The 26,664-nt window shown below is 41.6% G+C and overlaps 1 protein-coding gene across 1 annotated transcript in view; it reads right to left on the bottom strand.

Annotated features, from left to right (window-relative positions):
- The window catches only part of LOC139414863 (kinesin-like protein KIF3C), a 53,351-nt gene that overhangs the window by 1,657 nt on the left and 25,030 nt on the right, over positions 1-26,664 (bottom strand). The window contains exons 2-7 of the mRNA XM_071162443.1: positions 8,752-8,853; positions 5,064-5,186; positions 4,437-4,555; positions 3,075-3,191; positions 1,778-1,877; positions 354-511 (exon numbers count right to left, since the gene is read on the bottom strand). Coding sequence (XP_071018544.1) covers positions 354-511; positions 1,778-1,877; positions 3,075-3,191; positions 4,437-4,555; positions 5,064-5,186; positions 8,752-8,853 — 719 coding nt within the window. The remainder of the gene's footprint in view (positions 1-353; positions 512-1,777; positions 1,878-3,074; positions 3,192-4,436; positions 4,556-5,063; positions 5,187-8,751; positions 8,854-26,664) is intronic.

Below are 26,664 nucleotides of genomic sequence, written 5' to 3'. Positions count from 1 at the left end.
TCACACACAGGGACAGAATATGACATCACACAGGGACAGGATATGGCATATAGCAGAGACGCAGGTGAAGAGGTGAGAATAGACAGCCAATAGGAGAACATGCCAGACAGCAGACTGTGTGAGGCATCATAGTATCTGTGATCATTCTGAAGTAGTCAAATGTCTTCTTCATGACTGGTGGATCCCTCCTGATGACCTGGACATGACTCCAACAGGGTCATCAGGAGGGATCAGCCAATGAAGTCCCACCCAGTTGACTACATTAAAATGATGGAAGCCCTCAATGACGCTGGTCATGCTAATATTGCCTGTGGCCACTAGAGGCATCTATCATTCTCTATGGTGTGTCTCACCAGGAGCGTGACTTGCGGACGCGTGTGGCTCTCTCCCTGTAGGGGGCGTTGTCTGTGGGAGAGGGGCTACAGTTAGGCCGCACCTCTGAGGGCCAGTGGTCCAATGAGACTGAGGTGGGAGGACTCATGTCCAGCTCCAAGAACAGGATGTTCTCAGCCTACACACATACACAACACACGAGGAAACAGAGTGGTCAGGTAATTTTTGCTGTACAGTAGCAGGTTTTAGCACAGCTAACAAGGGTCAGGGGCCAGGGTCGGTATACCTGCTAATCTCCTTCCCAGACACTTCAGCGCAAATTTTGCTAAGAGCGTGGTGGACCAATACGCTGAACTGGGCCTTCATTAGAAAATGCAGAAGACGAGAAAAAACTCACATCGGCTTAATCTACCAACCAATCATCTCCTACAAAACACCGCGCAGTCGTGTGATTCGCCAAAATTAAATGATGACAAATACTTTACTCAGTAGGTCACTTCCATAGAATTGTATGGTCACGCCCACACTGTACATCAGATTCAGGACTTTACCATTATCACGTCACATTGTGCGATGTTACCAAATTAAAATCTTCATATCAACCTGGCTAGATTGTTTCAGTTCTGTTTGCAAGGAAACATCAGCCGACGTCAAGGCTGCGTAAACTACAGCCGTGTTCGGATCTACATCCAAGATTATTATTCGTTATTCTACCACAGCATGTAAACATTCCACAATAATGGTATTATACTCAGTGTCAGCCGTGTTTCTATTGGTCAGTCACCTGGATCGGCTCGTAACACAACCACACTACATGATAAAGGCAGATCTGACTGAACTAATAGTTAAATCAGCAGCCTCATTGAACGAGGAGCCAAGACATAGTTAAATCAGCAGCCTCATTGAACGAGGAGCCAAGACATAGTTAAATCAGCAGCCTCATTGAACGAGGAGCCAAGACATAGTTAAATCAGCAGACTCATTGGACGAGGAGCCAAGACATAGTTAAATCAGCAGCCTCATTGAACGAGGAGCCAAGACATTGTTAAATCAGCAGACTCATTGGACGAGGAGCCAAGACATAGTTAAATCAGCAGACTCACTGGACGAGGAGCCAAGACATAGTTAAATCAGCAGACTCATTGAACGAGGAGCCAAGACATAGTTAAATCAGCAGACTCACTGGACGAGGAGCCAAGACATAGTTAAATCAGCAGACTCACTGGACCAGGAGCCAAGACATAGTTAAATCAGCAGACTCACTGGACCAGGAGCCAAGACATCCCACAATCGTTTACGACCTAAGAATTTGCCCTCGACCTGTAAATTTGGTTTGGGACAACTTTGAATGGTTGATATCCCAGGTGTATATGTGCTGTGCCTGGGGAAGAAGTTATACACCTACTGACCATTTTCATTCATTCCATCACACACGCTCTCCTACCCGGTATCTGGAGTGGGCGCCCATCGCTAAGGCAACCCGTGCGTACTGGCTGATTGGTCGTTTGTATCCGACTGCCGAGGCTAGCCTCTTCTTCATCTGACTGAACCGACGGAGAGAATTGAACATAGAAAATATAATTGAACATACCACATATTATATTACAGAAGTATTCTAACAATTCAAAAGGTCCCAGATGGACACTCACGGATACAGAAAGTACCATGTTCTCCACACAGATAGACGGATCACCGTACTACCCTGCTTTGTCTTGGTTTTAGACTGCAATCTGTAGGTAATGTACTGTCAGTCTGTCTACTGTCAGCCTGTCTACTGTCAGCCTGTCTACTGTCAGCCTGTCTACTGTCAGCCTGTCTACAGTCAGCCTGTCTACTGTCAGCCTGTCTACTGTCAGCCTGTCTACTGTCAGCCTGTCTACTGTCAGCCTGTCTACTGTCAACCTGTCTACTGTCAACCTGTCTACTGTCAACCTGTCTACAGTCAGCCTGTTTACTGTCAACCTGTTTACAGTCAGCCTGTCTACTGTCAGCCTGTCTACTGTGAGCCTGTCTACTGTGAGCCTGCCTACTGTCAGCCTGTCTACTGTGAGCCTGTCTACTGTGAGCCTGTCTACTGTGAGCCTGTCTACTGTGAGCCTGTCTACTGTCAGCCTGTCTACTGTCAGCCTGTCTACTGTCAGCCTGTCTACAGTCAGCCTGTCTACTGTCAACCTGTCTACAGTCAGCCTGTCTACAGTCAGCCTGTCTACAGTCAGCCTGTCTACAGTCAGCCTGTCTACAGTCAGCCTGTCTACTGTCAGCCTGTCTACTGTCAGCCTGTCTACAGTCAGCCTGTCTACTGTCAGCCTGTCTACAGTCAGCCTGTCTACTGTCAGCCTGTCTACTGTCAGCCTGTCTACAGTCAGCCTGTCTACAGTCAGCCTGTCTACAGTCAGCCTGTCTACTGTCAGCCTGTTTACAGTCAGCCTGTCTACTGTCAACCTGTCTACTGTCAGCCTGTCTACAGTCAGCCTGTCTACAGTCAGCCTGTCTACAGTCAGCCTGTCTACAGTCAGCCTGTCTACTGTCAGCCTGTCTACTGTCAGCCTTTCTACAGTCAGCCTGTCTACAGTCAGCCTGTCTACAGTCAGCCTGTCTACTGTGAGCCTGTGTAAGTGCCCCAGACTGCCAAATATTTGTTTATAGTCATACCCATGGCTGTTCAATCGTGAGTCACACAGACAGACAGACACATGAACACACACACGCAGACACACAGATACAGATACACACACCCTGACCTCTCGGAGGGGGTGAGGAGTTGTAACTTCCACTGGTCCTCCTCAGGGTCAAGGGTCAGTCTGTTCATGATCTTATTCTTCTCCTCAGGAGGAATGAAGTTCTCTATGATCAGATACCTACACACACATTAATATACACACACACACACACACACACACACACACACACACACACACACATTAATAGACACACACACACACACATTAATATACACACACACACACACACATTAATATACACACACACACACACACACACATTAATATACACACACACATTAATATACACACACCTCACACACACACACACACCACACACACACACACACACACACACACACATTAATATACACACACACATTAATATACACACACACATTAATATACACACACACACACACATTAATATACACACACCTCACACACACATGAATATATATACACACACACACACACATTAATATACACACACACACACACACATTAATATACACACACCTCAAACACACATTAATATATACACACACACACACACACACATTAATATACACACACACACACACACACACACACCTCACACACACACACACACACTAATATACACACACACATTAATATACACACACCTCACACACACACACACACACACACATTAATATACACACACCTCACACACACACTAATATATACACACACACACACACATTAATATACACACACACACACACACACACATTAATATACACACACCTCACACACACATTAATATATACACACACACCTCACACACACACACACACACTAATATACACACACACACACCTCACATTAATATACACACACACACACACACACACACACACACACACACACACACACACACACACACACATACATTAATATACACACACACACACACACACCTCACACACACACACACACACACATTAATACACACACACACACACCTCACACACACACACACACCTCACACACACACACACATTGATATACACACACACACACACATTGATACACACACACACACACACATTTATATATACACACACACACACACACACACATTGATACACACACACACATTTATATACACACACACACACACACACACACACACAAATACACACACACACCGGAAAGAGAATATATACTTTTGAACAATAGCTGACTGTAATCACATCATATATGTGTGCTTGTGTTTGTGTGTGGGTGTGTGTGTGGGGGGGGTGTTTTTGTGTGTGTGGGGGGGTGTACGCGTGTGTGTGCGCGTGCATGTTTTTGTGTGTGTGTGTGTGTTTTTGTGTGTGTGTGTGTGTGTGTGTGCGCGTGTGTTGGACTTACTTGAACTTGAGTTCTCTGGTGAGTTGGTTCTGCGTCTGCTCCAGCTCCTGTCGACTCCTGACGTGCTCATCATTAACATCCTGGATCTCAGCCTTCACACACTGCAGCTTAGCATAGAGCTACAACCAGTAGAAGAGACACACTGCATCTTAGCATAGAGCTACAACACAGTAGAACAGACACACTGCAGCTTAGCATAGAGCTACAACACAGTAGAACAGACACGCTGCAGCTTAGCATAGAGCTACAACAGACGGAACAGACACGCTGCAGCTTAGCATAGAGCTACAACAGACGGAACAGACACACTGCAGCTTAGCATAGAGCTACAACAGACGGAACAGACACACTGCAGCTTAGCATAGAGCTACAAAAGACGGAACAGACACACTGCAGCTTAGCATAGAGCTACAACAGACGGAACAGACACACTGCAGCTTAGCATAGAGCTACAACAGACGGAACAGACACATTGCAGCTTAGCATAGAACTGCAACAGACAGAGCAGACACACTTTAGCGTTGCTTAGAGCTACAGCAGATAGATAGAGCTACAACAGAGAACTTTTTTTTGTCACTTCAACAACAATACAATCAATGAGAAACAATACAGTGTTTTAAGTCTCACCTTCTTGAGCTTCTTGGTCTTGGCCTCCACCTCCTGTTGCAGGGAGGAGAATGTTTCTCTGAGTTCTAGAGTCTCTTCATCCTGAACCATCACCTGCTGCAGAATCTCCCTCTCTCTACGACTCTACAACACAAATACAACGTTATTAACATCTCCCTCTCTCTACGACTCTATAATACAAACACAACTTTATTAACATCTCCCTCTCTCTACGACTCTACAACACAAATACAACGTTATTAATATCTCCCTCTCTCTACGACTCTATAATACAAACACAACTTTATTAACATCTCCCTCTCTCTACGACTCTATAATACAAACACAACTTTATTAACATCTCCCTCTCTCTACGACTCTACAATACAAATACAACTTTATTAACATCTCCCTCTCTCTACGACTCTATAATACAAACACAACTTTATTAACATCTCCCTCTCTCTACGACTCTATAATACAAACACAACTTTATTAACATCTCCCTCTCTCTACGACTCTATAATACAAACACAACTTTATTAACATCTCCCTCTCTCTACGACTCTACAATACAAATACAACTTTATTAACATCTCCCTCTCTCTACAACACAAACACAACTCTATTAACATCTCCCTCTCTCTACGACTCTACAATACAAATACAACGTTATTAATATCTCCCTCTCTCTACGACTCTACAATACAAACACAACTTTATTAACATCTCCCTCTCTCTACGACTCTATAATACAAACACAACTTTATTAACATCTCCCTCTCTCTACGACTCTATAATACAAACACAACTTTATTAACATCTCCCTCTCTCTACGACTCTATAATACAAACACAACTTTATTAACATCTCCCTCTCTCTACGACTCTATAATACAAACACAACTTTATTAACATCTCCCTCTCTATACGACTCTACAATACAAATACAACTTTATTAACATCTCCCTCTCTCTACGACTCTATAATACAAACACAACTTTATTAACATCTCCCTCTCTCTACGACTCTATAATACAAACACAACTTTATTAACATCTCCCTCTCTCTACGACTCTATAATACAAACACAACTTTATTAACATCTCCCTCTCTCTACGACTCTATAATACAAACACAACTTTATTAACATCTCCCTCTCTCTACGACACAAACACAACTTTATTAACATCTCCCTCTCTCTACAACACAAACACAACTTTATTAACATCTCCCTCTCTCTACGACTCTACAATACAAATACAACGTTATTAATATCTCCCTCTCTCTACGACTCTACAATACAAACACAACTTTATTAACATCTCCCTCTCTCTACGACTCTATAATACAAACACAACTTTATTAACATCTCCCTCTCTCTACAACTCTATAATACAAACACAACTTTATTAACATCTCCCTCTCTCTACGACTCTATAATACAAACACAACTTTATTAACATCTCCCTCTCTCTACGACTCTATAATACAAACACAACTTTATTAACATCTCCCTCTCTCTACGACTCTATAATACAAACACAACTTTATTAACATCTCCCTCTCTCTACGACACAAACACAACTTTATTAACATCTCCCTCTCTCTACAACACAAACACAACTTTATTAACATCTCCCTCTCTCTACGACACAAACACAACTTTATTAACATCTCCCTCTCTCTACAACACAAACACAACTTTATTAACATCTCCCTCTCTCTACGACTCTACAATACAAATACAACGTTATTAATATCTCCCTCTCTCTACGACTCTACAATACAAACACAACTTTATTAACATCTCCCTCTCTCTACGACTCTATAATACAAACACAACTTTATTAACATCTCCCTCTCTCTACGACTCTATAATACAAACACAACTTTATTAACATCTCCCTCTCTCTACGACTCTATAATACAAACACAACTTTATTAACATCTCCCTCTCTCTACGACTCTATAATACAAACACAACTTTATTAAAATCTCCCTCTCTCTACGACACAAACACAACTTTATTAACATCTCCCTCTCTCTACAACACAAACACAACTTTATTAACATCTCCCTCTCTCTACAACACAAACACAACTTTATTAACATCTCCCTCTCTCTACGACACAAACACAACTTTATTAACATCTCCCTCTCTCTACAACACAAACACAACTTTATTAACATCTCCCTCTCTCTACGACTCTACAATACAAACAACTTTATTAACATCTCCCTCTCTCTACGACACAAACAACTGTATTAACATCTCCCTCTCTCTACGACTCTACAACACAAACACAACTTTATTAACATCTCCCTCTCTCTACGACTCTACAATATAAACAAAACTTTATTGACATCTCCTCTCTACGACTCTAATACAAACACAACTATTAAAATCTCCTTCTCTCAATACAATACAAAGACAACTTTTTTTTTTACTTCCTTTTTCCTTTTTCTGCGACTCTACAAAATAAACAACTTTAACAACATCCCTTTCTCTCTACAACACAAACACAATTTTATTAACACGATCGTTGTTGGAAGGATGGTCGGACCAAGATGCAGCGTGGGGTAGGTTAATCATTTTTATTGATGATAACCGGCACAAAACAAGAAAGAGTAACAAATTAAATGTCCAGCTTTGTAGGGCTAAAAAGCAACAATACAAAATCAAGATCCCACAAACAACAGGTGGGAAAGGCTGCCTAAATGGCTGCCTAAATATGATCCCCAATCAGAGACGACGATAGGCAGCTGCCTCTGATTGGGAACCATACCAGACCAACATAGAAAATAAAAAACCAGTCTACCCACCCTAGTCACACCCTGACCTAACCAAAATAGAGAAATAAAAGGTTCTCTAAGGTCAGGGCGTGACACTACCCCACCAAAGGTGCGGTCTCCGGCCGCAAAACCTGACTCTATGGGGGAGGGTCCGGGTGGGCATCTAGCCTCGGTGGCGCCTCGGATCGTCGCCGGGGACTCCGGACTTTGGATTGTCGCCGGAGGAACCGGACCGTGGATCGTCGCCGGGGACTCCGGACCATAGATCGTCGATGGAGATTTAACACAACATGTACCAGAGAGGGAACACTCCCAATATAACACAACATGTACCAGAGGGAACACTCCCTATACAACATGTACCAGAGGGAACACTCCCTATATAACACAACATGTACCAGAGAGGGAACACTCCCTATACAACATGTACCAGAGGGAACACTCCCTATATAACACAACATGTACCAGAGAGGGAACACTCCCTATACAACATGTACCAGAGGGAACACTCCCTATATAACACAACATGTACCAGAGGGAACACTCCCTATACAACACAACATGTACCAGAGAGGGAACACTCCCTATACAACATGTACCAGAGGGAACACTCCCTATACAACACAACATTCTTAGTGACAGAACCATCAGTAGAGGTGAAAATGCGACGGAAACCATTTAACTTGTAAGTTATTGCTACTAGGTCATCACAGCATTTTATTCACAACAAGTCAATATGATGGAAACATCTTTGGTGTGAAAATGCTCATATTGTTTATATGCAGATTTTAAAATATTTGCATGAAAATCAGTCGCCATTTGGATGGAAAACTAGCTAATCAGATGAAAACAGTACGGTTGTGTTGATGTTCAATGAAAAGCGTTGTCTTTACTATCATGTCCATAGGAGGTACCTGCTCAGCGATCTCCTGTCTGCGTGTCTCCAGGGTCTTCTGCTGTTCGCTGGTGTGATCCATGATGTTCCTCCCTCCAACCAGCAGCTTGCTCTCCATCGCCTAGCAACCACAACACACACACACACACACACACACACACACACACACACACACACACACACACACACCGTCAGCCTGCGACACAGGCCGTGACTATGACATACTGACCTCTAAATACTACATACTGACCCCTACATTCTACATACTGACCCCTACATACTACATACTGACCCCATACTTCATACTGATCCTTACATCCTATATACTGACCCACACATACTAGATTATGACCGCTACATTCTACATACTGACCCCTACATTCAACATACTGACCCCTACATTCTACATACTGACCCCTTCATACTACATAATGACCCCTACATACTACATACTGACAACTATATACTGACCCCTACATACTACATACTGACACCTACATACTACATAATGAACCCTACATACTGACCCCTATATACTGACCCTTACATACTACATACTGACCCCTACATACTACATAATGACCCCTATATACTGACCCCTACATACTAAATACTGACCCTACATACTACATAATGACCCCTAGATTCTACATAATGACCCCTATATTCTACATAATGACCCCTACTAACCCCTACATTCAACATACTGACCCCTACATTCAAAATACTGACCCCTACATTCTACATACTGACCCCATACTTCATACTGATCCTTACATCCTATATACTGACCCATACATACTAGATTACGACCGCTACATTCTACATACTGACCCCTACATTCAACATACTGATCCCTACATTATACAAACCGACCCCTACATTCTACATACTGACCCCTACATTCTACATACTGACCCCAACATTCTACATACTGACCTCTACATTCTATATAGTGACCCTTAATGTCAATATACTGACCCCTACATACTATATACTGACACCTATATACTGACCCCTTCATACTACATTATGACCCCATCATTCTACATACTGACCCCTACATTCTACATAATGACCCCTACATTCTACATACTGACCCCTATATACTGACCCTTACATACTACATACTGACCCCTACATAATACATAATGACCCCTATATACTGACCTCTACATACTACATACTGACCCCTACATACTACATAATGACCCCTAGATTCTACATAATGACCCCTACATTCTACATAATGACCCCTACATACTACATACTGACTCCTACATTCTACATAATGACCCCTACATACTACATACTGACTCCTACATTCTACATAATGACCCCTACATTCTACATACTGACCCCTGCATTCTACATACTGACCCCTACATTCTATATACTGACCCCTACATTCTACATACTGACCCCTACATTCTACATGCTGACCCCTACATTCTACATACTGACCCCTACATTCTACATGCTGACCCCTACATTCAATATACTGACACCAACATTATACATATTGACCCCTACATACTGACCCTTACATTCTATATGCTGACCTCTACATTCTACATACTGACCCCTGCATTCTACATACTGACACCTACATTCTACATACTGACCCCTACATTCTATATACTGACACCTACATTCTGACCCCTACATACTGACCCCTACATTCTACACACTGACCCCTACATTCTATATACTGACCCCTACATACTGACTCCTACATTCTATATATTGACCCCTACATACTGACCCCTACATTCTACATACTGACCCCTACAAACTGACCCCTACATTCTATATATTGACCACTACATACTGACCCCTACAGTCTATATACTGACCCCTACATTCTACATACTGACCCCTACAGTCTATATACTGACCCCTACATTCTATAAACTGACCCCTGAATTCTACATACTGACCCCTACATTCTATATGCTGACTCCTACATTCTACATACTGACCCCTACATTCTACATACTGACCCCTACATACTACATACTGACCCCTACATTCTACATATTGACCTCTACATACTATATACTGACCCCTACATTCTACATATTGACCCCTACATACTATATACTGACCCCTACATTCTACATACTGACCCCTACATTCTACATACTGACCCCTACATTCCATATACTGACCCCTACATTCTACATACTGACCCCTGCATTCTACATACTGACCCCTACATTCTATATACTGAGCCCTACATACTACATACTGACCCCTACATTCTACATGCTGACCCCTACATTCTACATACTGACCCCTACATTCTACATGCTGACTAACACATTCTATATACTGACCCCAACATTCTACATATTGACCCTACATACTGACCCTTACATTCTACATACTGACCCCAACATTCCATATACTGACCCCTACATTCTACATACTGACCCTGCATTCTACATACTGACCCCTACATTCTATATACACTTATCCCTACATTCTACATACTGACCCCTGAATTCTACATGCTGACCCCTACATTCTACATACTGACCCCTACATTCTACATATTGAGCCCTACATACTATTAACTGACCCTTACATCCTACATACTGACCCCTACATTCTACATGCTGACCACTACATTCCATTAAATGACACCTACATTCTACATACTGACCCCTACATTCTATACACTGACCCCTACATTCTGACCCATACATACTGACCCCTACATTCTACACACTGACCCCTACATTCTATATACTGACCCCTACATACTGACTCCTACATTCTATATATTGCCACCTACATACTGACCCCTACATTCTACATACTGACCCCTACATACTGATCCCTATATTCTATATATTGACCACTACATACTGACCCCTACAGTCTATATACTGACCCCTACATTCTACATACTGACCCCTACAGTCTACATACTGACCCCTACATTCTATACACTGACCCCTACATTCTACATACTGACCCCTACATTCTACATGCTGACTCCTACATTCTACATACTGACCCCTACATTCTACATACTGACCCCTACATTCTACATGCTGACCACTACATTCCATATACTGACACCTACATTCTACATACTGACCCCTACATTCTACATGCTGACCCCTACATTCTACATACTGACCCCTACATTCTACATACTGACCCCATACTACATACTGACCCCTACATTCTACATACTGACCCCTACATTCTATATACTGACCCCTACATTCTACACACTGACCCCATACTACATATTGACCCCTACATTATACATACTGACCCCTACATTCTATATATTGACCCCTACATACTGATCCCTACATTCTATATACTGACCCCTACATTCTACATACTGACCCCTACATACTACATACTGACCCCATACTTCATACTGATCCTTACATCCTATATACTGACCCATACATACTAGATTATGACCGCTACATTCTACATACTGACCCCTACATTCAACATACTGACCCCTACATTCTACATACTGACCCCTTCATACTACATAATGACCCCTACATACTACATACTGACAACTATATACTGACCCCTACATACTACATACTGACACCTACATACTACATAATGAACCCTACATACTGACCCCTATATACTGACCCTTACATACTACATACTGACCCCTACATACTACATAATGACCCCTATATACTGACCCCTACATACTAAATACTGACCCTACATACTACATAATGACCCCTAGATTCTACATAATGACCCCTATATTCTACATAATGACCCCTACTAACCCCTACATTCAACATACTGACCCCTACATTCAAAATACTGACCCCTACATTCTACATACTGACCCCATACTTCATACTGATCCTTACATCCTATATACTGACCCATACATACTAGATTACGACCGCTACATTCTACATACTGACCCCTATATTCTACATAATGACCCCTACTAACCCCTACATTCAACATACTGACCCCTACATTCAAAATACTGACCCCTACATTCTACATACTGACCCCTACATACTACATACTGACAACTATATACTGACCCCTACATACTACATACTGACACCTACATACTACATAATGAACCCTACATACTGACCCCTATATACTGACCCTTACATACTACATACTGACCCCTACATACTACATAATGACCCCTATATACTGACCCCTACATACTAAATACTGACCCTACATACTACATAATGACCCCTAGATTCTACATAATGACCCCTATATTCTACATAATGACCCCTACTAACCCCTACATTCAACATACTGACCCCTACATTCAAAATACTGACCCCTACATTCTACATACTGACCCCATACTTCATACTGATCCTTACATCCTATATACTGACCCATACATACTAGATTACGACCGCTACATTCTACATACTGACCCCTACATTCAACATACTGATCCCTACATTATACAAACCGACCCCTACATTCTACATACTGACCCCTACATTCTACATACTGACCCCAACATTCTACATACTGACCTCTACATTCTATATAGTGACCCTTAATGTCAATATACTGACCCCTACATACTATATACTGACACCTATATACTGACCCCTTCATACTACATTATGACCCCATCATTCTACATACTGACCCCTACATTCTACATAATGACCCCTACATTCTACATACTGACCCCTATATACTGACCCTTACATACTACATACTGACCCCTACATAATACATAATGACCCCTATATACTGACCTCTACATACTACATACTGACCCCTACATACTACATAATGACCCCTAGATTCTACATAATGACCCCTACATTCTACATAATGACCCCTACATACTACATACTGACTCCTACATTCTACATAATGACCCCTACATACTACATACTGACTCCTACATTCTACATAATGACCCCTACATTCTACATACTGACCCCTGCATTCTACATACTGACCCCTACATTCTATATACTGACCCCTACATTCTACATACTGACCCCTACATTCTACATGCTGACCCCTACATTCTACATACTGACCCCTACATTCTACATGCTGACCCCTACATTCAATATACTGACACCAACATTATACATATTGACCCCTACATACTGACCCTTACATTCTATATGCTGACCTCTACATTCTACATACTGACCCCTGCATTCTACATACTGACACCTACATTCTACATACTGACCCCTACATTCTATATACTGACACCTACATTCTGACCCCTACATACTGACCCCTACATTCTACACACTGACCCCTACATTCTATATACTGACCCCTACATACTGACTCCTACATTCTATATATTGACCCCTACATACTGACCCCTACATTCTACATACTGACCCCTACAAACTGACCCCTACATTCTATATATTGACCACTACATACTGACCCCTACAGTCTATATACTGACCCCTACATTCTACATACTGACCCCTACAGTCTATATACTGACCCCTACATTCTATAAACTGACCCCTGAATTCTACATACTGACCCCTACATTCTATATGCTGACTCCTACATTCTACATACTGACCCCTACATTCTACATACTGACCCCTACATACTACATACTGACCCCTACATTCTACATATTGACCTCTACATACTATATACTGACCCCTACATTCTACATATTGACCCCTACATACTATATACTGACCCCTACATTCTACATACTGACCCCTACATTCTACATACTGACCCCTACATTCCATATACTGACCCCTACATTCTACATACTGACCCCTGCATTCTACATACTGACCCCTACATTCTATATACTGAGCCCTACATACTACATACTGACCCCTACATTCTACATGCTGACCCCTACATTCTACATACTGACCCCATACTTCATACTGATCCTTACATCCTATATACTGACCCATACATACTAGATTATGACCGCTACATTCTACATACTGACCCCTACATTCAACATACTGACCCCTACATTCTACATACTGACCCCTTCATACTACATAATGACCCCTACATACTACATACTGACAACTATATACTGACCCCTACATACTACATACTGACACCTACATACTACATAATGAACCCTACATACTGACCCCTATATACTGACCCTTACATACTACATACTGACCCCTACATACTACATAATGACCCCTATATACTGACCCCTACATACTAAATACTGACCCTACATACTACATAATGACCCCTAGATTCTACATAATGACCCCTATATTCTACATAATGACCCCTACTAACCCCTACATTCAACATACTGACCCCTACATTCAAAATACTGACCCCTACATTCTACATACTGACCCCATACTTCATACTGATCCTTACATCCTATATACTGACCCATACATACTAGATTACGACCGCTACATTCTACATACTGACCCCTACATTCTACATACTGACCCCAACATTCTACATACTGACCTCTACATTCTATATAGTGACCCTTAATGTCAATATACTGACCCCTACATACTATATACTGACACCTATATACTGACCCCTTCATACTACATTATGACCCCATCATTCTACATACTGACCCCTACATTCTACATAATGACCCCTACATTCTACATACTGACCCCTATATACTGACCCTTACATACTACATACTGACCCCTACATAATACATAATGACCCCTATATACTGACCTCTACATACTACATACTGACCCCTACATACTACATAATGACCCCTAGATTCTACATAATGACCCCTACATTCTACATAATGACCCCTACATACTACATACTGACTCCTACATTCTACATAATGACCCCTACATACTACATACTGACTCCTACATTCTACATAATGACCCCTACATTCTACATACTGACCCCTGCATTCTACATACTGACCCCTACATTCTATATACTGACCCCTACATTCTACATACTGACCCCTACATTCTACATGCTGACCCCTACATTCTACATACTGACCCCTACATTCTACATGCTGACCCCTACATTCAATATACTGACACCAACATTATACATATTGACCCCTACATACTGACCCTTACATTCTATATGCTGACCTCTACATTCTACATACTGACCCCTGCATTCTACATACTGACACCTACATTCTACATACTGACCCCTACATTCTATATACTGACACCTACATTCTGACCCCTACATACTGACCCCTACATTCTACACACTGACCCCTACATTCTATATACTGACCCCTACATACTGACTCCTACATTCTATATATTGACCCCTACATACTGACCCCTACATTCTACATACTGACCCCTACAAACTGACCCCTACATTCTATATATTGACCACTACATACTGACCCCTACAGTCTATATACTGACCCCTACATTCTACATACTGACCCCTACAGTCTATATACTGACCCCTACATTCTATAAACTGACCCCTGAATTCTACATACTGACCCCTACATTCTATATGCTGACTCCTACATTCTACATACTGACCCCTACATTCTACATACTGACCCCTACATACTACATACTGACCCCTACATTCTACATATTGACCTCTACATACTATATACTGACCCCTACATTCTACATATTGACCCCTACATACTATATACTGACCCCTACATTCTACATACTGACCCCTACATTCTACATACTGACCCCTACATTCCATATACTGACCCCTACATTCTACATACTGACCCCTGCATTCTACATACTGACCCCTACATTCTATATACTGAGCCCTACATACTACATACTGACCCCTACATTCTACATGCTGACCCCTACATTCTACATACTGACCCCTACATTCTACATGCTGACTAACACATTCTATATACTGACCCCAACATTCTACATATTGACCCTACATACTGACCCTTACATTCTACATACTGACCCCAACATTCCATATACTGACCCCTACATTCTACATACTGACCCTGCATTCTACATACTGACCCCTACATTCTATATACACTTATCCCTACATTCTACATACTGACCCCTGAATTCTACATGCTGACCCCTACATTCTACATACTGACCCCTACATTCTACATATTGAGCCCTACATACTATTAACTGACCCTTACATCCTACATACTGACCCCTACATTCTACATGCTGACCACTACATTCCATTAAATGACACCTACATTCTACATACTGACCCCTACATTCTATATACTGACCCCTACATTCTGACCCATACATACTGACCCCTACATTCTACACACTGACCCCTACATTCTATATACTGACCCCTACATACTGACTCCTACATTCTATATATTGCCACCTACATACTGACCCCTACATTCTACATACTGACCCCTACATACTGATCCCTATATTCTATATATTGACCACTACATACTGACCCCTACAGTCTATATACTGACCCCTACATTCTACATACTGACCCCTACAGTCTACAAACTGACCCCTACATTCTACATACTGACCCCTACATTCTACATGCTGACTCCTACATTCTACATACTGACCCCTGCATTCTACATACTGACCCCTACATTCTACATGCTGACCACTACATTCCATATACTGACACCTACATTCTACATACTGACCCCTACATTCTACATGCTGACCCCTACATTCTACATACTGACCCCTACATTCTACATACTGACCCCATACTACATACTGACCCCTACATTCTACATACTGACCCCTACATTCTATATACTGACCCCTACATTCTACACACTGACCCCATACTACATATTGACCCCTACATTATACATACTGACCCCTACATTCTATATATTGACCCCTACATACTGATCCCTACATTCTACATACTGACCCCTACATTCTACACACTGACCCCTACAATCTATATACTGACCCCTACATACTGACTCCTACATTCTATATATTGACCCCTACATACTGACCCCTACATTGTACATACTGACCCCTACATACTGACCCCTACATTCTATATATTGACCACTACATACTGACCCCTACAGTCTATATACTGACCCCTACATTCTACATACTGACCCCTACAGTCTACAAACTGACCCCTACATTCTACATACTGACCCCTACATTCTACATGCTGACTCCTACATTCTACATACTGACCCCTACATTCTACCTACTGACCCCTACATTCTACATGCTGACCACTACATTCCATATACTGACACCTACATTCTACATACTGACCCCTACATTCTACATGCTGACCCCTACATTCTACATACTGACCCCTACATTCTACATACTGACCCCTACATTCTACATACTGACCCCATACTACATACTGACCCCTACATTCTACATACTGACCCCTACATTCTATATACTGACCCCTACATTCTACATACTGACCCCATACTACATATTGACCCCTACATTATACATACTGACCCCTACATTATATATATTGACCCCTACATACTGATCCCTACATTCTATATACTGACCCCTACATTCTACATACTGACCCCTACATACTACATACTAACCCTTACGTTCTACATACTGACCGCAACATACTGAACCCTACATTCTACATATTGACCCCTACATTCTACATACTGACCCCTACATACTACATACTGACCCCTACATTCTACATATTGACCCCTACATACTATATGCTGACTCCTACATACTACATACTGACCCCTACATTCTACATATTGACCCCTACATTCCATATACTGACACCTACATTCTACATACTGACACCTACATTCTACATACTGACCCCTACATTCTACATACTGACCCCTACATTCTACATACTGACCCCTACATTCTACATACTGACCCCATACTACATACTGACCCCTACATTCTACATACTGACCCCTACATTCTATATACTGACCCCTACATTCTACATACTGACCCCATACTACATATTGACCCCTGCATTATACATACTGACCCCTACATTATATATATTGACCCCTACATACTGATCCCTATATTCTATATACTGACCCCTACATTCTACATACTGACCCCTACATACTACATACTAACCCTTACATTCTACAAACTGACCGCAACATACTGAACCCTACATTCTACATATTGACCCCTACATTCTACATGCTGACCCCTACATACTACATACTGACCCCTACATTCTACATATTGACCCCTACATACTATATACTGACCCCTACATTCTACATACTGACCCCTACATTCTACTTACTGACCCCTACATTCCATATACTGACCCCTACATTCTACATACTGACCCCTGCATTCTACATACTGACCCCTACATTCTATATACTGACCCCTACATTCTACATACTGACCCCTACATTCTACATGCTGACCCCTACATTCTACATACTGACCCCTACATTCTACATGCTGACCCCTACATTCTATATACTGACCCAAACATTCTACATACTGACCCCTACATTCTACATACTGACCCCTACATTCCATATACTGACCCCTACATTCTACATACTGACCCCTGCATTCTACATACTGACCCCTACATTCTATATACTGAGCCCTACATTCTACATACTGACCCCTACATTCTACATGCTGACCCCTACATTCTACATACTGACCCCTACATTCTACATGCTGACTAACACATTCTATATACTGACCCCAACATTCTACATATTGACCCTACATACTGACCCTTACATTCTACATACTGACCCCTACATTCCATATACTGACCCCTACATTCTACATACTGACCCTGCATTCTACATACTGACCCCTACATTCTATATACTGACCCCTACATTCTACATACTGACCCCTACATTCTACATATTGATCCCTACATACTATTAACTGACCCTTACATCCTACATACTGACCCCTACATTCTACATGCTGACCACTACATTCCATATACTGACACCTACATTCTACATACTGACCCTTACATTCTATATACTGACCCCTACATTCTGACCCATACATACTGACCCCTACATTCTACACACTGACCCCTACATTCTATATACTGACCCCTACATACTGACTCCTACATTCTATATATTGCCACCTACATACTGACCCCTACATACTGATCCCTATATTCTATATATTGACCACTACATACTGACCCGTACAGTCTATATACTGACCCCTGCATTCTACATACTGACCCCTACATTCTATATACTGACCCCTACATTCTACATACTGACCCCTACATTCTACATGCTGACCCCTACATTCTACATACTGACCCCTACATTCTACATACTGACCCCTACATTCTACATACTGACCCCATACTACATACTGACCCCTACATTATACATACTGACCCCTACATTCTATATACTGACCCCTACATTCTACATACTGACCCCATACTACATACTGACCCCTACATTCTACACACTGACCCCTACATTCTATATACTGACCCCTACATACTGACTCCTACATTCTATATATTGCCACCTACATACTGACCCCTACATTCTACATACTGACCCCTACATACTGATCCCTATATTCTATATATTGACCACTACATACTGACCCGTACAGTCTATATACTGACCCCTGCATTCTACATACTGACCCCTACATTCTATATACTGACCCCTACATTCTACATACTGACCCCTACATTCTACATATTGACCCCTACATTCCATATACTGACACCTACATTCTACATACTGACCCCTACATTCTACATACTGACCCCTACATTCTACATACTGACCCCTACATTCTACATACTGACCCCATACTACATAATGACCCCTACATTCTACATACTGACCCCTACATTCTATATACTGACCCCTACATTCTACATACTGACCCCATACTACATATTGACCCCTACATTATACATACTGACCCCTACATTATATATATTGACCCCTACATACTGATCCCTATATTCTATATACTGACCCCAACATTCTACATATTGACCCTACATACTGACCCTTACATTCTACATACTGACCCCAACATTCCATATACTGACCCCTACATTCTACATACTGACCCTGCATTCTACATACTGACCCCTACATTCTATATACACTTATCCCTACATTCTACATACTGACCCCTGAATTCTACATGCTGACCCCTACATTCTACATACTGACCCCTACATTCTACATATTGAGCCCTACATACTATTAACTGACCCTTACATCCTACATACTGACCCCTACATTCTACATGCTGACCACTACATTCCATTAAATGACACCTACATTCTACATACTGACCCCTACATTCTATATACTGACCCCTACATTCTGACCCATACATACTGACCCCTACATTCTACACACTGACCCCTACATTCTATATACTGACCCCTACATACTGACTCCTACATTCTATATATTGCCACCTACATACTGACCCCTACATTCTACATACTGACCCCTACATACTGATCCCTATATTCTATATATTGACCACTACATACTGACCCCTACAGTCTATATACTGACCCCTACATTCTACATACTGACCCCTACAGTCTACATACTGACCCCTACATTCTATACACTGACCCCTACATTCTACATACTGACCCCTACATTCTACATGCTGACTCCTACATTCTACATACTGACCCCTACATTCTACATACTGACCCCTACATTCTACATGCTGACCACTACATTCCATATACTGACACCTACATTCTACATACTGACCCCTACATTCTACATGCTGACCCCTACATTCTACATACTGACCCCTACATTCTACATACTGACCCCATACTACATACTGACCCCTACATTCTACATACTGACCCCTACATTCTATATACTGACCCCTACATTCTACACACTGACCCCATACTACATATTGACCCCTACATTATACATACTGACCCCTACATTCTATATATTGACCCCTACATACTGATCCCTACATTCTATATACTGACCCCTACATTCTACATACTGACCCCTACATTCTACACACTGACCCCTACATTCTATATACTGACCCCTACATACTGACTCCTACATTCTATATATTGACCCCTACATACTGACCCCTACATTGTACATACTGACCCCTACATACTGACCCCTACATTCTATATATTGACCACTACATACTGACCCCTACAGTCTATATACTGACCCCTACATTCTACATACTGACCCCTACAGTCTACAAACTGACCCCTACATTCTACATACTGACCCCTACATTCTACATGCTGACTCCTACATTCTACATACTGACCCCTACATTCTACCTACTGACCCCTACATTCTACATGCTGACCACTACATTCCATATACTGACACCTACATTCTACATACTGACCCCTACATTCTACATGCTGACCCCTACATTCTACATACTGACCCCTACATTCTACATACTGACCCCTACATTCTACATACTGACCCCATACTACATACTGACCCCTACATTCTACATACTGACCCCTACATTCTATATACTGACCCCTACATTCTACATACTGACCCCATACTACATATTGACCCCTACATTATACATACTGACCCCTACATTATATATATTGACCCCTACATACTGATCCCTACATTCTATATACTGACCCCTACATTCTACATACTGACCCCTACATACTACATACTAACCCTTACGTTCTACATACTGACCGCAACATACTGAACCCTACATTCTACATATTGACCCCTACATTCTACATACTGACCCCTACATACTACATACTGACCCCTACATTCTACATATTGACCCCTACATACTATATGCTGACTCCTACATACTACATACTGACCCCTACATTCTACATATTGACCCCTACATTCCATATACTGACACCTACATTCTACATACTGACACCTACATTCTACATACTGACCCCTACATTCTACATACTGACCCCTACATTCTACATACTGACCCCTACATTCTACATACTGACCCCATACTACATACTGACCCCTACATTCTACATACTGACCCCTACATTCTATATACTGACCCCTACATTCTACATACTGACCCCATACTACATATTGACCCCTGCATTATACATACTGACCCCTACATTATATATATTGACCCCTACATACTGATCCCTATATTCTATATACTGACCCCTACATTCTACATACTGACCCCTACATACTACATACTAACCCTTACATTCTACAAACTGACCGCAACATACTGAACCCTACATTCTACATATTGACCCCTACATTCTACATGCTGACCCCTACATACTACATACTGACCCCTACATTCTACATATTGACCCCTACATACTATATACTGACCCCTACATTCTACATACTGACCCCTACATTCTACTTACTGACCCCTACATTCCATATACTGACCCCTACATTCTACATACTGACCCCTGCATTCTACATACTGACCCCTACATTCTATATACTGACCCCTACATTCTACATACTGACCCCTACATTCTACATGCTGACCCCTACATTCTACATACTGACCCCTACATTCTACATGCTGACCCCTACATTCTATATACTGACCCAAACATTCTACATACTGACCCCTACATTCTACATACTGACCCCTACATTCCATATACTGACCCCTACATTCTACATACTGACCCCTGCATTCTACATACTGACCCCTACATTCTATATACTGAGCCCTACATTCTACATACTGACCCCTACATTCTACATGCTGACCCCTACATTCTACATACTGACCCCTACATTCTACATGCTGACTAACACATTCTATATACTGACCCCAACATTCTACATATTGACCCTACATACTGACCCTTACATTCTACATACTGACCCCTACATTCCATATACTGACCCCTACATTCTACATACTGACCCTGCATTCTACATACTGACCCCTACATTCTATATACTGACCCCTACATTCTACATACTGACCCCTACATTCTACATATTGATCCCTACATACTATTAACTGACCCTTACATCCTACATACTGACCCCTACATTCTACATGCTGACCACTACATTCCATATACTGACACCTACATTCTACATACTGACCCTTACATTCTATATACTGACCCCTACATTCTGACCCATACATACTGACCCCTACATTCTACACACTGACCCCTACATTCTATATACTGACCCCTACATACTGACTCCTACATTCTACATATTGCCACCTACATACTGACCCCTACATACTGATCCCTATATTCTATATATTGACCACTACATACTGACCCGTACAGTCTATATACTGACCCCTGCATTCTACATACTGACCCCTACATTCTATATACTGACCCCTACATTCTACATACTGACCCCTACATTCTACATGCTGACCCCTACATTCTACATACTGACCCCTACATTCTACATACTGACCCCTACATTCTACATACTGACCCCATACTACATACTGACCCCTACATTCTACATACTGACCCCTACATTCTACATACTGACCCCATACTACATAATGACCCCTACATTCTACATACTGACCCCTACATTCTATATACTGACCCCTACATTCTACATACTGACCCCATACTACATATTGACCCCTACATTATACATACTGACCCCTACATTATATATATTGACCCCTACATACTGATCCCTATATTCTATATACTGACCCCTACATTCTACATACTGACCCCTACATACTACATACTAACCCTTACATTCTACAAACTGACCGCAACATACTGAACCCTACATTCTACATATTGACCCCTACATTCTACATGCTGACCCCTACATACTACATACTGACCCCTACATTCTACATACTGACCCCTACATTCTACTTACTGACCCCTACATTCCATATACTGACCCCTACATTCTACATACTGACCCCTGCATTCTACATACTGACCCCTACATTCTATATACTGACCCCTACATTCTACATACTGACCCCTACATTCTACATGCTGACCCCTACATTCTACATACTGACCCCTACATTCTACATGCTGACCCCTACATTCTATATACTGACCCAAACATTCTACATACTGACCCCTACATTCTACATACTGACCCCTACATTCCATATACTGACCCCTACATTCTACATACTGACCCCTGCATTCTACATACTGACCCCTACATTCTATATACTGAGCCCTACATTCTACATACTGACCCCTACATTCTACATGCTGACCCCTACATTCTACATACTGACCCCTACATTCTACATGCTGACTAACACATTCTATATACTGACCCCAACATTCTACATATTGACCCTACATACTGACCCTTACATTCTACATACTGACCCCTACATTCCATATACTGACCCCTACATTCTACATACTGACCCTGCATTCTACATACTGACCCCTACATTCTATATACTTATCCCTACATTCTACATACTGACCCCTAAATTCTACATGCTGACCCCTACATTCTACATACTGACCCCTACATTCTACATATTGAGCCCTACATACTATTAACTGACCCTTACATCCTACATACTGACCCCTACATTCTACATGCTGACCACTACATTCCATATACTGACACCTACATTCTACATACTGACCCCTACATTCTATATACTGACCCCTACATACTGACTCCTACATTCTATATATTGCCACCTACATACTGACCCCTACATTCTACATACTGACCCCTACATACTGATCCCTATATTCTATATATTGACCACTACATACTGACCCGTACAGTCTATATACTGACCCCTGCATTCTACATACTGACCCCTACATTCTATATACTGACCCCTACATTCTACATACTGACCCCTACATTCTACATGCTGACCCCTACATTCTACATACTGACCCCTACATTCTACATACTGACCCCTACATTCTACATACTGACCCCATACTACATACTGACAACTACATTATACATACTGACCCCTACATTCTATATACTGACCCCTACATTCTACATACTGACCCCATACTACATATTGACCCCTACATTATACATACTGACCCCTACATTATATATATTGACCCCTACATACTGATCCCTATATTCTATATACTGACCCCTACATTCTACATACTGACCCCTACATACTACATACTAACCCTTACATTCTACAAACTGACCGCAACATACTGAACCCTACATTCTACATATTTACCCCTACATTCTACATGCTGACCCCTACATACTACATACTGACCCTTACATTCTACATATTGACCCCTACATACTATATACTGACCCCTACATTCTACATACTGACCCCTACATTCTAATTACTGACACCTACATTCCATATACTGACCCCTACATTCTACATACTGACCCCTGCATTCTACATACTGACCCCTACATTCTATATACTGACCCCTACATTCTACATACTGACCCCTACCTTCTACATGCTGACCCTTACATTCTACACAATGACCCCTACATTCTACATGCTGACCCCTACATTCTATATACTGACCCAAACATTCTACATACTGACCCCTACATTCTACATACTGACCCCTACATTCCATATACTGACCCCTACATTCTACATACTGACCCCTGCATTCTACATACTGACCCCTACATTCTATATACTGAGCCCTACATTCTACATACTGACCCCTACATTCTACATGCTGACCCCTACATTCTACATACTGACCCCTACATTCTACATGCTGACTAACACATTCTATATACTGACCCCAACATTCTACATATTGACCCTACATACTGACCCTTACATTCTACATACTGACCCCTACATTCCATATACTGACCCCTACATTCTACATACTGACCCTGCATTCTACATACTGACCCCTACATTCTATATAATTATCCCTACATTCTACATGCTGACCCCTACATTCTACATACTGACCCCTACATTCTACATATTGAGCCCTACATACTATTAAC

Source organism: Oncorhynchus clarkii, chromosome 8, assembly GCF_045791955.1.
Source record: "Oncorhynchus clarkii lewisi isolate Uvic-CL-2024 chromosome 8, UVic_Ocla_1.0, whole genome shotgun sequence".
Taxonomy (NCBI): domain Eukaryota; kingdom Metazoa; phylum Chordata; class Actinopteri; order Salmoniformes; family Salmonidae; genus Oncorhynchus; species Oncorhynchus clarkii.
This window is presented reverse-complemented; position numbering and strand designations above follow the sequence as displayed.